Below are 17,685 nucleotides of genomic sequence, written 5' to 3'. Positions count from 1 at the left end.
GACTCCAAACAGCACACGTGTGCCTGCGTGCGTGCGCACACACTTCCTGCACAGGTTTCATTAAGAGAAAGGCTGCACTAAAAGCCACAGTCACAAGGAGACAAAGCCCCCAGCTTCCCTGCAATTGCCCCTAATTCCCAATTCGTTTCCAATGAACCAGGCTGGCACAGACACCAGAGGGCAACCAAGCAGCCAGTCTGCACCCTCTGCAGCCCTTCATGAAGTAATGACCCCTCAGCAGTGTCCTCACTGGAAAATGCTTCAGAAGAGGGAGAGGGGGAAGAATGGATAATACTGGGCTGGGGCCTTTGTCTCCCAGTTTTTTGGAAAGGTTGCTGGGTATTTTACCCTAAAAAAGGGACATTCATAATTTCCATAATAAAAAGAAGCATGAGCCAGACCACCTCAATGCCTCTCAGAGAAGAGTTGCTAAGGAGCTGTGAAAAAAGGCACATTTTTCTAAAAGTCTCTGAAATGAGCTCCAATTTCAATAATAACCATATTTAATAATTTAGAAAGGCTCTCTCAATACCAAAACTATTATGAACGAAGCCAGTGAAAGGAAAGCAGAAAATTATGAAGTGTCCCAGGAATCCTTCATCCTAGAACAAAAAAACCCAACATCAAATCCTACACACCCACCCTGCAAAAATGCCAAATCCAACTCTCTAGAGACAGACAACAAAAAGCAGCTACCAGGCCTATCGATGCTAACTAGCTCCTGCACTCATCCCTTCGTTACCAGGACAAGACTTCAGGATCCTGCACCATCTCCTCCCATTGCTGTCATTGTTGCTGGGTGGCTCAGCGAGGGCATAAGGGACAGTGCTGGGCAGTGCTGTACACTCACCCATCTGCCTCTGCCACCCGCTGCACTGCTGCCTGATCTTCCACGGGTACTGAGGCAGGCCACACACCCCAGCTATGCTGTTCAATGTACTTGGCACTGGGCACTGTAGAGCCTGCACACAGCCCACAGAAAATGCCAGCCCAGAAAGTCAGTGAGCTGCAGGAGATCAGCCATTCAACTGAGCAGGCCAAATAGGCCAGCAAAGGATTCTTCTAAAACCCCTCTGTCTGCCCTTTCTTCTCTGGTGTCCTGAAGTCCATCCTCCATTTCCTGAGTGTTGGAGAGTGGATGGAGCTTGACACTCTCTTCTTTGAAAGCATCCTCCCCAAAGCCAGCAGGAACAGTTGAACGGGACACATAGAACTATACAGGGTGGCACACAGGGAAGTCCAGGCAAGCTGCGATCCCCACATCCAACCACAGCTCTGCTCAGCACCCCCATCCCAAAGCCCGTGAGGCTGTGATCAGGCCCCACAGCAGCACAGGGACACAGACAGAACGAAGCCGCAACATAAGCTGAAACAGAGCGGCACAAGCAGCACTCGGGAAGGGGTTTGGGGGGAGAAGGGAGAGGACAGAATCAAAATTAAACCACACAGGAAAAAAAATTGTGGTTGGGGAAGATACCATGGACGTCTGCACTGGGGGTGTTTCTTTTGCAGTGCTTACTATACTGGTTTTGTTGTTGCTCTGTGGCTGAGACAGAAAAACATGGTTTTAGTTCCCCTGCTGGACAGCAGAGGCAGCAAGAAAATGACAGTATTGCTTCCAACCCCAGCCATCTCCTCAGACCCGACCCTCCCCACAGGCTCAATCACCAAGAAGAGGGAGGAAGGAGGAGTGCTGCCCAAGTTGCTGGACATCATCCTTCCCCCAGAGGCAATAGAAGCTGTAAGGGATGTACCAAAATCCAAATGTGAATGAACTGCTAGAGCTATAAGGAAGGAAAACAGAAGGGAAAAAGGCAGCAGCCCAAAGGGGTGGGGAGAATCCTGCAATGAGCACTAACAAAAATATCTGGTGAAGGAAAATGAGAGATGGCAGCTGTCCTGAGAGAAAGAGACTACAGAAGTGAGAGACGCACAATAGTCATGGTCTCAAACAGGGCACAAATGGGAGTCAAGTCTGAGGTGTCCCAAAGTGTACAGAAACAGTCCTAGCTATGTGATAATGCTGAGGGTTTCAGGGAATCTATTGATCCAAGTAAAAGTGTGGTCAGCCCTAGAAAAGGTAGAGAAAAGGTGATGTATGATGTGTTGTATCCCTTCTGTGACCTGAACAAAGAGACTTCAGGACCAAAATATGGAAAGGAATGGGATTGGGACATAAGGGAAAGGCCATGTAGTTCCACAGGTAGCAAGTTCTCTGGATGGTGCCCAGCAGCTTTTCATCTTTCCCCACTTCAGTCTCTCTTGTAGCTGTGGTAGAAGAATAAAATCTCTGTTTCCTGCATCCATACAGCACAACAGCGAGGCCATCATCAGCTTGCTGAAAAGAATCATCCCATTGAGTCATGTATGTCATGAATGAGCCAAGTCTATGTTTGTAGGAAGCCAAACCTGTGTCCATAATTATAGAGTTCCTAGCCCACAAATCCAGCCCACATGTGACCCCCACACCAGGCTATGTCTCTTTTGCTGCTAGATCAAATAAGATCAAAACTGGCACTGCAGGAGCCTCACAAACTCCTTAGTTTACAGATTGGGGTGCCCTGATGGGAGCTCACAGTAGTGTGCCCTCATTGCAGTGGCTCTCTATCCCACTGTGCTCAGGGAGTGCAAACTCATATTACAAAATATCAGGCCCTCATCACCACACCACAAACACCACAAAGAATGCAGAAGTCAAATGCTGAGCTGGAAAACATCTGCCAAAGGTATAATTATGTCAACCAGTGACAGACCTTGTAAGACTGAGACTTGACAAACACCTACTAATAATTCAACTTTTCTTCACAAGCAACATGTCTTGGCTTAACTATCCCTTTTGGAGAGGGAGAGAGGAGAAATAAAAGAAGAAGATGGGGCAGGTGGAGAGGGGAGGAAGTAGAAGAGAGAGAGACAGCAATGAATTCTTTAGAAGTCCATGGGAAAGAAAAGAACATATACACTCAAACTCCAAGCTAAGAAAGGAGAAATACAGAAATTACTGTTTACTGCCTCTTTCTATACATCCCTGCATTGTCCTAAGGCTCTGGCCTTCCAAGAGTTTTGCTTTATGTATATATTTCCAGCCTGATGGCAGAAGAGATGACAGGTCACTGTAAATGTCAAAGAGGAACAGATCAATCTGAAAAAATTAATCCCAAGCTATTTTGTGGCATAAACACAATCAAACTTCTGACAATGGTCCACCTCTCCACACAGCACTGAGGCTCCTGTACTTCTTCAGAAACAGTGATCCTAATGCAGAGATCTATTGTCCAAACCTCTTCCAGTGAGAGAACTGTAACATATTTTTCTTAGTCCACTGGGATAAGAAGATAAAATTAGCATGAAAGAAGCTACACAAAAATAATTCCAGTGTTTTGGAAGGCTTTATAACTAAGGCCAAATGAGAAAAAAAAAAAAAACACCAAACAAAACCTAACCAAACATCCAAGAAACCACTGTTCCGAAAAAAGTTGACAACAGCCTGTTAGGTGTGTTATGTTGCCTTATAAAGTGCAAACCCCCACACATCCAAAGCACACAGCCTACCTTCCAGGCTGCACTGAGCACCCAGTTCACCCATCATATTCTTCCACAGCCAGTGGGCTGAAGAAGACCAAGTATCATGTTTGCTAGTCCAGAATTGGATGGCATTTTACTACAGGATAGAGTCCCAATGAAATTAGAGGCAGCTTAGCTTTTTTAACAGCTTTTTCTCAGGTGAAGGAAGGTATCTGACATATTGAGCTTCCTGCACACACTCATGTCCTGTGACCATCTAACCAACTGCCCTTCCCTGGAAAAAGCCAGCCTTCCTTTCCCAGAGGCGCAGGCAGCACAGCCAACTCTTACCTCTCCATCCCCCCTGCTGCCAGCCAACATCAGTCACTGGCCAGGGTGCAATCCTTGGTAATTCTGTACAACTCAAATTAAAAGAGGCCAATTCACCTAAAAAGGTGCTAGGCCCTTCTTAAGATGTGTAACATGATTAGTTTTGGCACAACAGTTGGCAACATTTCCTGAGCTCGACAAGAGACAGACAGGCACAAACAACACAGAGGGTGCAAGAAAACAGACCAGTGCTCATATCGTAGGGACACACACATGTAGCCAACTGAAAGAAAGTAACTACCAACACATGGGCTGTCTCTGGTTGTTCAGCCACTTTCACTGCTTCCATGTTTTCAGACCCTGATGCTTACATGGTTTACATATCCCAGCTGCTTTAAAAAAACATGCAAAGGGAATTTAAGTATTGCTGGCAGTGGGCAAAAAAGAAGGGCAAGAAAGACGCAGTGAACTTCTGGCCCGCATAAAGGCAGGGCTGGTGAAAAGTCACTCGCATGAGGTTTTCAAAGCAGTACTTCGGGATTACGTTTTTGTGTGGTTTTTTACATAGTTTAAAGATGTCATCGAAGAAGAATTATTTTCCAGGTAATAATGCAAAAACAATTATTCTGCTTTTTCGGTACTGTAACACTCCCACTTCTGGGAAACAGTAGAAATCTTTTCTGTTATTTTTCTGTGCACAGGAGATAATACAATAACTGACTTTTGTACTTTAGTTACTGTTCATATCTTGGGTGTCAAAGTGTGTCATTGGGCTATGTATGACTCCTGACAATATGACACTGGCCAATTTCCTCTTTGGACCCTTGAGAGTGGATTTGACTACTTTTTTGACAAATTCTATAGATGTCAAACACCTTGATGGATGAAAAAGAAAATGAACAGGACAGGGGACACAGTTACTGGGTATTTGGTCATGCTGGGATACATAAACAAGATCAGGACAAAAGGAAGTTTTGGTTATAAAGGCTCTGACAAACCTTTTCAGTAAGTATGCTAAAAAAAGGAGTGACCAGCAACTCTGAGCTGCCCAGTGGTGCTGTGCTCACACATTTCATCTGAACAGTGGAGCCCCATCACTCTCTGCCACATTTAGAGTGACTCCCAGTTTGTTCTACAATGCAAGGCTCCTATCAACGATGACAGCACCAACACCAGGCAAAGCACCTGTTCCTCTTTTTTGGCACCTCTGCAACAGAATGACAAAGCCTCATGTCCAGGCAAGGCACACACCTGCTCTGCTGAGCCCAGGAGAACCACTGTCTTTTTTTGTTACGCACTCAGAGCAGGCACAGTCAAAGTGCGTTGCCAGCAGTTGGATTTTCTGCACAAAATGGGAGCTGTATGTGGCCAGAGGATCACAGAGCCCTTTTTGTGAGGACATGGACCCTTCAGTGCACACTGATCCCCCCTGCCACCCCCCTGCACGGACATGCTATGTAGGGTGATGAGCACAAGCCGAGCGTGCATGGCATGGAAAATGGCGGAGGTACGAATCGCAGGCAGCTTACGGGAGGTGCTCACCATCAAATGCACACTGGAGCTCGACTTCCTTTTCTGGACACATCATTGAGAGAGGGAAAGAGAAGGGAAGAGAGGAGATGAGAAGAAAAGCACAGAAACTATTCACACATTAGTGTGCAAGCAAGGGCCCCCCTGCCAGTAATGCTCCCCTGAGGCAGGTATAAACAGCAGCAGAAATGCACAGACACGCAGAAAGGAGCAGAGAGAGGTCACCATTAAAGCACACGACTACACACCAGGGGAAAGGGCAGGGCTGAAGAACCCCATCCCCTCAAACACTGAGGTCAGAACATAGGTGCCCCACGCACTGATATAAGGAGAGAAGACAAGAGAGCAATATATATGCAGAAGATGTGGGATACAAGGGGTGTCTCTCTGTGCTCTCCCACCTCAGTAAATGGGGCAGCTTCCCCAGCCAAACTGAAGAGGTAGGCAGAAACCCCCTGTGTGTTCACATTTGGAGGATGCAGAGGTGTGTCTGCAACTCAAATTAGAGGGTAGGTAGGAGGGCACAACAGGAAGGCACACACAGGGGCTAAAGAAAGAAGAAGGAACTTCTGTGCATAGCATGGGAAGGAGAAAGGCTCACTCGCATAGAATTTGGGGCTGATTGGAGAGGTAAGCTGCATTAATGCTCAAACAAGAAAGACAGAAGCACTCAACAGCCAGAACACTTTGCACTCTCAGATACTGGGAGAAGAACAAACAGGTTCAAACACTATTCAACCTTTTTGGACTCTACTCTTGTTCAATGGCATCTTCAGTCACCTTCAAAGACACCTTCACACCAAACATCGCTCTCCAGTAAACGAGGCTCAGCATGCACTTCCCTCCTCTTTCACTAAACTCTTAATGTCATCCAGTCCAAGCTGAGCCTGGCAGGTCTTTCAGCACTACAATGCTACTCCCTCTCCCTGCTTCTCCACATACATTTTCCATCTGCCCTTCTCCTTCGGTACTATCTAGGCTACTTCTCTGCTGCTTACTACAGTCTAGCCCACAGAGTAGTGTAGGACAGTACACCCCGGTCAAAACCCACAATGGCGTGGGCTCAGTTCTGTAGCTCTGGACTCCTGCATACTACCACAGCCCCCCCCCAGAGCAGCCTGTGAACACAGTACAGGCCATGGAGTTGTTCCTCCCCACTTCATACACTTGCTGAGCCTTCACAGCTCTTACCTTGAATATTGCCTTCATCCCTGCTATCCTCACATCAGAGCTCAAGCACACACAGAGACTGGCATGTCTTTGAAAGCAGAAGTGCCCATGTTCACCTCATACCCAGACCAGAACCACACTTATTCACACCATACAGTCCACAGTCACATAGCCACTGCATGAACAGTCTCAAAGTAGCAAAGCTTCTGCTTCATCTGATCTTTAATTCCAGTACAGACAGACTCTGATCTGTTCAGCATTTGGCTCATGAATCTTCCACTTCATGGAGGCACAACATAGGGCTTGCTATTACATGGTTTAAAAATTTGTGATTCCTCTCATATTCTTTCAGGACAATTTAGCTTCTCCACAGGCTTGTCCTCAAGCTACAGCTAAAACAGCATGTACTACCAGTGCATGAATACAATGCTTAGATGGCCAACAACACAGAGGAATCCTTGTACCCTATCACAACAGGGAATTTTTAACTGGGAAAAATGGAAATTCACACCAATGAAAAACTTCAGGTTTTTACTTTTAATGTATCCTGTAAGTTGCAACAGACAAAAAGAGACTATATGGATACTGAGGTAAACCTCTCTCTAAGAAAGACAGTCTCATTTGAAATTCATACAGATTTCCAGTAAGTTACAAAAGTAAAAAAGAGGCAGAAAATGTTAAGATACAAGCAAAAGGTTCAATATGAAAAGAAACAACCAAGCCATGCAGAAAACAAACACCCTCCTATACAGAGGCACAAGTAACACTGACACAGGACGAGACAGAACACTCTGCAGATCAGAATTTAATTAGAGTACAAGCTAAATTTAAAACAGTGTTAGTCTATTACAGGGCATGATGTAGTGTAGAAGTCCCAGAAAGCACATTATTACTGGCTACTATAATAACATGGGGAAGAAAAGCCAGGTTGGCAGTATGAAAAGGGAGTGAAGTCTGTGCTATGACCAGAGCATGAAAGTACTACTAAAACACAAGACAGGTTAGATAATGCCAACATGAGGCACTGGCAGTAAGTGCTAAAGCATCAAAACTTATTAAGTCCAATCATATACAAGGAAGTTACTAAAACCAGATCAATCTCCCAATACATCTTAACAGCTGCATCAGAACCATCTATGTTACCTTCCCAAGGTGACTAGCTGAGTGAGCAAAGCTTTTTGTTCTTCTTCTAATGTGACTGCAACTTAGCAAAGTAAATAAGAGAACAGAAGTTTAGTTACAGAGTTCTCTTTCCCTTCCGTAACACAGATACATCTCTAAGAATTACTAGGCAGTGCAGAGATGCCCCAGGGAACGAATAGAATTGTTAAAGGCAGACACAGCCCATGGTAAAGTACCTCACTGAACACTTTAAGGGTTTCCCTACACCTGAGTGACAAAACATTTTCCCAAAGCAGTACAGACAACAAACCTAGGGATGAATGTTTGTTACAGTTCTATTTTTATTATGTGTGTGAATTTTAGGTGTTCATCTCAAAAGAGGAGCAGATCCTCTATAATGAAAGGAAGAGTCTTGCTTTAGGTAACAATAAACAGAAATCAGCAGGTGACAGAAGACAACCTGAAGAATCACTGTCTCTTCAGCATAGCAGCAATACTAGAAATGGTGAGTGTAAATCATTCCACAATACATACTGTAAGAAGTAGAATGATTCCAAGCAAGGTCCCATTCACAGCCCTGGGAACTTAATGTGGCTGGTTTTTTTATGACAGCTTTTTGTGTTTCTGTCTTCTACATGCAGTTCTCCTCCAGCTTGATACTGACAGTATTTATGTTAAAATATCACACTTGCAACAACTCATATTCCTATGGAGACTATAGTCATTTCAGAACTTAAGGCAGGAAAAAAAATGTTGAACTAAAAGCAGATCATCATAGTGAGAGTCATCCTGAACCAGCAAATTTGAGGTCCTATTTCTACTTCTGCTTTAGCCCTTTTGTGTGATGCTGAGCAAATAATTTAATCTTTGTCAATCCATTTTCTCTCTTGCCCTTTTGTCAGCTTGTCTATTTAAATTGTAAGCTAAGAAGCAGGGATTTTCTGCTTAGCCACCACTAGCTAAGCAAACTGGACCCTTGATCTCAGTTGGTGTTTCTAGGCATTACAACAATGCAGTGAAAAAACTGAATGCATCAAAGGTGGATATAATGTGCTACTGGATGTCAGCACTTAAACGGATCTGAAGCACTCCCCAGGTGTTTTGCATAAAGCAGTTCAGCACAAAACTCTGCTATTCAGATGAACTTGGGTTCTCCCTGTTTGGCTTCACCATAAACAATCTTTAAACAGTATGGCTTTAAGATTGTAACAAGTCCAGATACAGAGATAGGAGCTTTAACTCCTGCCGGTCACTGTGGATGTTACGTGACCCTTGCAGACTTTATAGGTTGCTTCACCTTGCTACTGTGCCTTCTGTGTTTAAGGCATGCTTTCAACAACTGCTTTCCCTGCAGCCATGTCAGTCTACAGAGCATCCTTCCTTCCTCACATACTCTTTACTGGGCAAAGGGCAGGGAAAGCTGGTACCCATCAGGCATAAAATGTACACTTACTGCAATATTCCTTACAAACAGCAGAACAAATGGTATTTGGTGCCTCTTTGCAGTTACATAATATAAAGGTCAGATTTTAAAACATTAATCTTGTTAAACCAAAAAATGGATTTTTACTCTTTCAGTTGAGTCCTCCTTTCAGCTGTGTTATTCAGCTTTTACTGGGAAAGGAAACAGAGTGCATGTGGCAGAAAGACAAGACAGAAAATCAACAGACTTTGCAGAGCATTGCAAGTGAATGCTGTTAAAATCTGCATCCCACAGCATACTCCACAATTTAGTATCTACATAGAGTGTTACAATGGGCCTGAGGAACATTATTGATATTATTTTATAACTCCTAGTCACAAACCCAAGTGGCCAGAAGTAAACAAGAAAAAAAAAAGAAAAACTGACAAAGAGCTTCGAGAAGGACCAATTTAAAAATAATTATAATTACATGCTTAACTAAAAATTACACTTTGTGCACTAACAAATTCTGATTATAGAAATGGGTCTGACAGGCCCTGCTAGAACTGGAAACACACACAGCCTCTCACACCAGCAGGAAGTGAAATACCCCTTTGGAAAAAAGGGAGCACGACTCTTTGAATTGCTACCCAGAGACAAAAAAAAAAAAAAAAAAAAAAATCAGCAGTAAGACTGTAACACTAACTACAGAGAGCCCAGACCCTGACAAGCTTAGAGGAAGGACACTCAGCATAAAGTGTCCTTAATCTTCATCCAGGTGTTTGCCCCAGCCCACTCCTTAACCCCTCTCTCACCTTACAGTAGATGGCAAGTCCAGATTACAGGCAGAAGGGGGAACAAGAAAGCAAATAAATTTGATGTGAAACTATCTAAAGTAAATTTTAAAATGGTAGCTGCACAATGTTGCTTATAAATTTAGAATCTTAAAAAAATACCTGGGACCTACAGTGATGACCACAAGATATGTGGTATGTTACATGGCTCTGCACCTCCTCACTTAGTATCTTCTAGCCTCACTTTCTGGATTTGAAAGCAGGAAAGCATATTCCTTGAGGATAAAACTTGGGCCTTCCTGCTGCTACTCCAACAGCTTGGATCCAAATTCTGCTTGAAGAAAGTGAGTGCAGCACTACAAAGGTTTGGTGAGCAGGCAGAATTTAAGATTCAAGGCAGTTTAAATCATTCATTATTTAAGATAATGGAAAAGTTCTCAAGTGCCAAGCTGATGAAATATCTACCAATTAGCAGAATTAGTACTTGAAATAGAAGCAACAGTGCAAAATGAAAACCAGGAATGGTTCAAATAGATTTTGGAAAGGAATTTGCTAGAAGAGAGGGTCATATCCATGGAAATTTATCAAAAGAACCCCAGTGTGGACACACTAGTATTGGAATTTAAAAAAAAAGTTTCTTTCTTTCTTTCTCCCACTCCCTTCCAAAATGGTCTGATCCAAGTAAAATGCATGCATCTTCATTGCTTTAGTGTCAAACATTCTTCAGCAAAGGAATTGAGCCTATTGCTAGAGAAACAAAATTTGTGCCTTTTTTTAATGTATCAGCTCAACACAACTCACACTAGATGCTCATATCACCACATATGACTATTAAATCATTCCTCTCTCATTTATGCTAAGTCAGCAAGTACATGCTGTACCTTGCATCAGAAATTCACCAACACACATTTTCATGGAGTTATTGGGAATAAAGCCTGAGAAAGATGTATATGTCTCACAGTTACATAGTATTGTGTAATGCTATGTAATAGAAATTCCTACTGTACTTGTCAAACAATGCAGAATTCTAGCACAGACAGCTCTGAATGCCAGCCAAAAACCAGGGAAAGTTACCTTGAACAGAAAGTAAATTAATACAAACTGGCAGTACTTTTTTCTCAGTGTCTTTAAAGCCATTAAGTTTTACACTAGTGTAATAATCCACTTGTGGAAGAAATACTCTAAAAGAAATACTCTTTCATTCTTATCTACTTAGTGGATATCTGTGACAACAGCCTCATGGTGCATAGTCACCCTGGATCAGATAAAACCACTGAAGAAACTGAAATGTATTTTCTCTCAAATCTCCATAAAGAGTTGATTTCCAAGAAGGTTTTAAGAGACAAACAAACAGAAAATTCAACCATCAAACAAACCAGTCTGCTTATCTGGAGGAAACATGAGAAACAGCCTAACCAGATGGCATGTGGTCAGCAGCAGACTACAGTTAAAACTACCACATGCAGTGCTTAATCTAAACCTACATCTGATGTTAGAATAATTCATATAGGAAGTGAGAGTGAAAAGGATACCACAAAGCTGAAAATCTGGTTGGTGCTCAAGCCACGGTATTTGTGCTCTGCATTACTGCAATGGGCAGAAAATCATCGTTTGCTGCAAGTAAGACCAGATGCTCCCAACTCAACCAGACACTGGCAGAGTTGTTTGTCAGAACTGTACAAGGTGAGAAAGTGAGTGGAGCTAAAATGACAAGTTTCCTGCAAAAGGAACAACACATGACAAGTATGCTGGTCACAATGGTGAGGCCACTAACCAGACAGTGACCAGCACAGAGATTGTCTCCAGTAGCCAATAGACCAGTACTGCTTCAATAAGCAAATGGACATGCTAAAGGGCTACACTACCATGGGGTGACTAATGGGATGCAGCAGCCATTACAGTAGGGCAAGGAAAGAGATAAGCACATAGACACAGAAATCCTACAACAGAAGCGTTAAGGATGTCCTACAAACATACACAGACCACTACTCACTCTCTGTCTTGTCCAAGCTTAGCACTGGTGGAAAACTACTTGTACTTTTAAAAGTCTGTATTACTGAGCAGAAGAGTAAGTCAAAACAGGAGCTTTAATAAGAAATATATTATTATTTCTGAGTTTTAACACTTACAGAAATGAGGACTCAAAAGCCACACTTGAAGATAGACACCATTTAGGGAAAATGGGAAGCTTAAACTCCTCTCCTGAGGGCCCTCAGCTCAGGATGAACATGAGCAAAGCACCTCATGGACAGCACTGAGCTTCACACTGTAAAGCCAGACTGCTGTAAGAGTTTGGAGGGAGGAAGCTGCATGCAGACTCTTGACTGCAGGTCTCCAGTGTCCTGCAAAAGCAGCGGTTTCCAGAGGAAAATCTCATTCACCATGAACAGAGAATGTTATGCTCTCTAATATACCTTCCACTTTACAAGTATTGAATTACACATACAAGGAACAACATATACTGCAAAGAGCTGAAGAAAAGTAAATCCAGAATCATCCTTTTCACAGAGGAAGACACAGAGGAAGAGGTGTACTCCATGAACCAAACACCACAGGCTTTCCATGGAGCTAGAAGGTTCTAACATACAGGGTCTCCTTGTAACTACACTATCAGGAAGTTGTGCCTCAAGATTTACATCCACATCCTTTGTCCATTTTTTGAATATTTTGACCCAAGATGTGACACTCCCTGAAAGCTTCTTAGAAATCAAGAATCTTAAGAAGAAAACCATTTTTTTCCCAGATAGGTAACAAAACTATGTAGATGGGTTGATACCTGCTGTTTTTCCAGTTACTTCTCACCTCACTCATTGGGATTTTGAAGCAAGCACCTGTTGGTTCTCAGTTCACAACATTTGGGATAATCCATTCTTATTCCACTGGAATTCTACTGTAATGTTTTCAATATCAACAAATGCAGCAACTATAACACACTTGCTGTATTAGTGTGCATGTGTTCAATGCATGTCTGTACAAGAGGCAGGCTGGTGCAATGGCCAAAAGCTCACTCTCGCCAGCACATTTCAAAGACAAGAATCCTAGGGCAAGAATAGCGTTTTCATAGACCATTTTGATCAAAAGAAACTAACCCCAAAACTTGGGTGTCAGTAGGGCAGAATACTGCAGAACTGTAAGAATGCATGTTTTACTAGAGCAGTTCCCAAAAAACCCCCCAAACCTCTGAGAACACCTCTTTTTCCAGCAGCCTGCTTGTACTGTGAAGCCTCTGGGAACAAAGCCTCATTAAAATGGAAAAGGGCTCAGAAAGCAGGAGAGAATAAGTGTGCTGGTCCTGCAGTGTGAATGTCAGCCTCCCAGCATGGGGAGAATGAAGACTGTCCACTGTGCTAAACCAGGAGATGAACTGCTCCACCTAACAGCTGTGGAGAAAGGTTTGGACTTCAAAGAAAAATGCAAGCAAATAAACCCAACTCTTCCATGTGGAGGACAATTATCCTTTGGAACAGTTAGGGGAGGACTGTGCTCTAGACTGTAATTGTCTCTCCTCCAGTACCAGATGGTAAAGGGCTGCTGCCTGCAACAACAGAGCCTTTGCAAGGGCCTATGTGACCTCCAGAATTAAATTATGACCATGCAACACAAAGAGGGACATTGAAGTGGGGAAAAAGTAATTCCCTTCAGAAGGGAACAGAAAAGTGCCTCAATTTCAGGCACATGAACTGAACTCTTAATGCAATACTCAGTTTCCGTTCTGTCCAAACATGAACATTTGGAGGCTCCTCCTTCCCCACCCTTCTTCCCAGCTCAACCTTCAGCATCTGTCCAAGGGAGTAGACAAAAAAACTTCCATGGGGCCTGCTGGGTATATCATCACTCTGCACTGAACAAAACATACTAGTCAGAGGCATGTGTCACAACTGAGCAAGTCCTTGGTCTTTCTAATCCAGTGCTGACCACTTCTCCATACATCACAGAAAGGGGAAAAGGAATTCCTCCTGCTATAACAGTGCATGTAGCTAGTTGTGCATGTAGGGAACACTAAGATCCCACCCAGGCTTCCATAACAAGACACTGTTTATAGCAATCCCAGCCACAGAACAGGGCTGTGGTTTTACCCTGGAAGGGAACGGGCACCAGAGAGAGTGGCTGCCTCCTGTTCAGATGGTGGGAGAGACAGTGAAATGGCAAAGCAAGAACTTACCTTCACTCCATCTGACTTCTTGTTCAGCAAGCTTTTGGCAGCTGTGGAGAGAAGCAGAAGTAGGTCAGATTTTCGTTTCAAGACTTCTCTCTCTCTGCCCCCACCACTTCCCTCAAAAATGCACAAAACTTCAGAAGGACAACCATCCTGCTAACTCCTCTCTAGCAGCAAGAGACCTGGAAAAGAGGACAAGTCACTCATTAAATCCATCCTGATAGCAGAGAGTCATCTATCCTATCATTCACCTATTTAGGCAAAAATACTACCACTTTTACCACCTCAGGAAGACCAAGTCTGAAATGGTAATTTAGAGCTTCTCTGTCAATGCTCCACTCGCACACTGTGACCCCATCCAGAAGTGTCAGCAGTTACAGGGGGAAAAGCTTAAGAAATCTGTCAGATTTTTGCAACAGGATAAAGGCTGCACCTGTAAGTGCAGCCATCCACATAACACGTGTGGTTTATAAAGGGGGTACTGATAACACAGAAGCTTTCTGATTACTGTTACTCACAGTTACTCTGAGGATGGCTGGATAGCTAAAAGGAAGGGACTGAAAAAGTGCAAAAGGCAGCATCTGACAACTGTTAAAAAAAAGAGAGAATGGCAAAAGAAACAGGGAACTAGGCTGAATTTCTTCACTGAAAGATAACAACACTCTTCTGTGCTCAACTTGAACTGGCACTATCAATGAAATGGAGAGAATGATAAGTACACTGAGAGAGCCCACAACAAATGCTTGGCAGAAGGCACACTTGGGAGTGATGAAGATGCTCCATCTATTACAGCAAAATGGTACACTGACAACAACTGTCAACAGTAAGACTCCATCTACAATTTCAAGAGATATAAAACATATCTTGTCTACTTATGAAGAATGTTTTCAGTTGTTTCAACATCTGTAAACAGCATGAAAGACAACTACTGTACCAACATATGCTATGGCTCTCCTAAGCAGCTGCTGGGAAGCTTATGGGTCTGGGCACCTGGGTTTTAGGTGCAGCAAAGATGAGGCCTAGGGAAAAGGCAAGTCCTAAGACAATGCTCACGTGATTGTTGAAATGTTCCATTCCCAAAGACATGTTGACCAACTTGCACAGAGTGCTCAGTTTCTCTAGAAGCAGCAACATTAGGCAAAAAAGGTTTTTGTGATACCTAAGCAACTGTTCTAATTTTATGTCAACCACATTTTCCACCCTGCCTTCCCTACAAGACCCTACAGACACAGATTAACTACACAATATTAGCTGAGTTGGTGCAAATGACTACAGCATCTCCTTCCAACAAAGAGGTGGCACCCCATATAAGCTTACTAGAATCTTTGAATTGGTTTCCTAATTCTACTCCCTAATGCAAGTATAAAGCTAGATTACAATTTTGTTTTCATTCCTGTTCTCAGTAACCAAGAACACCAGAAGAACCTCATGCAGAGGTTTTCTGAATGAGATATCTCAAACCACAGTGTTCCAATGTGCACATACGAAGGTGGGCAAAGTGGCCCAAACAACTCATCTGCCCTGAAACAGTCTCTTTGCTGAGTGTAAACATATTAAAGCATTGCAAGACTCTGGCCACCTTCAAGGCATGACAAATGCTAGCTTGATTCTACATGCAAGTGAGAAGGAGAACAACGTGACTACAGGGTCAAAAGGGGTCCAGCGTTCATACCACACATGCATCAAGGCATCTCACACAACAACTGCTGAAAACAAGGAACTGTTACAGCCTTACAACACTTCAGAAGGAGTAAAGGATTCTGCAACTTAACAAATATGCCAAATGGGACATTCTTGAAGTGAAAAAACCCAACACCATCAGAAAAGCAAAAGAGTACCACCATATGTTCTGGGAATGACCCAGAGACAAGCAGGGAAGCAACATTTTTCACACTTTCTGCAGTTTTCTCATAACCTCACATTTGTCTTTGTGGACAGAAGACAGCTTAAAATCATGTTATACAACATTAAAGAAAATTCAGCTGAGAGTCCCACTCTGCAGCCCAGCACTATATAAATGTTGTGCTGGGCTGCAGCCTGCTTGTCCAGCCTCCTTCCCTGACTGCACCTCTGCACGGCACACGCTGCTCTCCCACAGGCCTGACAGCATCCCAGTACTGTAGAAAGAAACTTGGTCTGTGGTGTATTTAGTTCTTGCATGATACTGGGGTTTATAAGGACAGCTGGAGAGCCCATGAAATGCATTCACGCACGAAGATGATTCAGACACCTCAGGCAAAAGGGAAGCATGCAGGTCTACCCACAGATCAACCTGTACATGTTACAAGACAAAAATTAAAGGGGATTTCTGCACAAGTAACAAGATTTCCTGTAACAATAATCATTTTAGAAGACAGGCAGGAGAGAAAAAGAGAAAACAGGAGGGGAAAAATCCAAAGACAGATGCAAGCAGATTCTTTACTGTTCCTGGAATGGTCTTGTACCAATGCTCTACGGTTTTCCAGGCATGAGATACTAGTATTAATTTTTTCTATCCTTCCTATTTCCTCTACATGTTAAAGGGATTAAATTCCCTCTTCTCAGTGAGCTAAGAGTTCTCCTAGAATAAAGCACATGCTGTTAACCCAGTAACTTGAAAACAGAATTCTGTTCTTGGCTTAACAAGACACTCTTCAGTTAATCTCTGAAGAGAAACACAAAAGGCTTCTCCTGCACATACCCCTCCCTCTTCCCACATTTCTCAGTTTTGGCCTCCATAATAAACAGCCTGAGCTCTGAACCATGCTCCTGGCAGAAACACAAATCCCTAATGCCGAACTCATCAGCAATAAACACCAGACACTCTGGATGTACCAGAGCCAAGGGGGGGGGGACTGAAGAGGAATTGAAATACCCACTCCAAAGACAGCCACGGGTGGTATCTTCCCCACTGCCAGTCCTACTGCTCCTCTTCCAGAGAGAGCAGCCCTTCATCCAGCCTGCCCTTGAGTTTGGAGTTTGCCCTGCCCTCAGCTGCCAAAATTCAGTTACATTTCTCACCTCATTTAAGCTTCCAGAGTTTTTTTTGGGGATGCAGGAAGAACACTGCGGTTGCTTTTATTAAGTCTGACTAACTTACCATGCTAGTCTAACAGACAAGCCAAGTTCTGCCTTCTAAACACAAGCATTTGTACCTGAAGAATTCTGGATTTTACTGAGACTTGATAAAATAAAAATTGTATCATACCAACACAGACTTCCCAATGACACAGAATTGCAGCTTGTCATCCTCATATTCTCAGTTCAAAGAAAGTCATATTAACTATTTTTCAACTCAGTGTCACTTCTGGGGTCACCACAAAGGAGCCAACAGTCAGTCTACAGTCACAAGAAGCACTTCTGGCTACCATCACAAACAGTGCCCATGAATGCAGTGTAACTTCAAGAATATCTATTTATTAAGGATAAACACCACAATAAAAAGTATTCACAGAGCTTTCCTGAATGTTAGAGAGAGGAATGTAGAAGAAATGATTATAATCATTTACATCCAATTTGATGATGAATTAGACTCTCTGGCTATGTGATAAACACTTAAATGCAGTAATGAAATCCATATCACTCTAGGAAGTTGCGAATGGAAGTTACTTACTGAAATCCACTACTTCGGCAGGTCCACACTGTAGTAGTTGAGCACCATTCACTAAAACCCCTTACTGTTTCTTAAGAAATTTAATAGA

At 43.1% G+C, this 17,685-nt stretch overlaps 1 protein-coding gene across 10 annotated transcripts in view; it reads right to left on the bottom strand.

Annotated features, from left to right (window-relative positions):
* The window catches only part of CAMK2G (calcium/calmodulin dependent protein kinase II gamma), a 120,002-nt gene that overhangs the window by 14,458 nt on the left and 87,859 nt on the right, over positions 1-17,685 (bottom strand). For 3 of the 10 annotated variants that reach the window (XM_069019346.1, XM_069019349.1, XM_069019353.1), the window contains exons 13-14: positions 14,012-14,052; positions 5,374-5,406 (exon numbers count right to left, since the gene is read on the bottom strand). In XM_069019346.1, the coding sequence (XP_068875447.1) occupies positions 5,374-5,406; positions 14,012-14,052 (74 nt within the window). Of the gene's footprint in view, positions 1-1,477; positions 1,547-5,373; positions 5,407-14,011; positions 14,053-17,685 lie in introns of all 10 variants that reach the window. The other 7 variants (XM_069019345.1, XM_069019348.1, XM_069019352.1 and 4 more) reach the window with 3 other exon arrangements.

Source organism: Aphelocoma coerulescens, chromosome 6, assembly GCF_041296385.1.
Source record: "Aphelocoma coerulescens isolate FSJ_1873_10779 chromosome 6, UR_Acoe_1.0, whole genome shotgun sequence".
NCBI classification, from domain to species: domain Eukaryota; kingdom Metazoa; phylum Chordata; class Aves; order Passeriformes; family Corvidae; genus Aphelocoma; species Aphelocoma coerulescens.
This window is presented reverse-complemented; position numbering and strand designations above follow the sequence as displayed.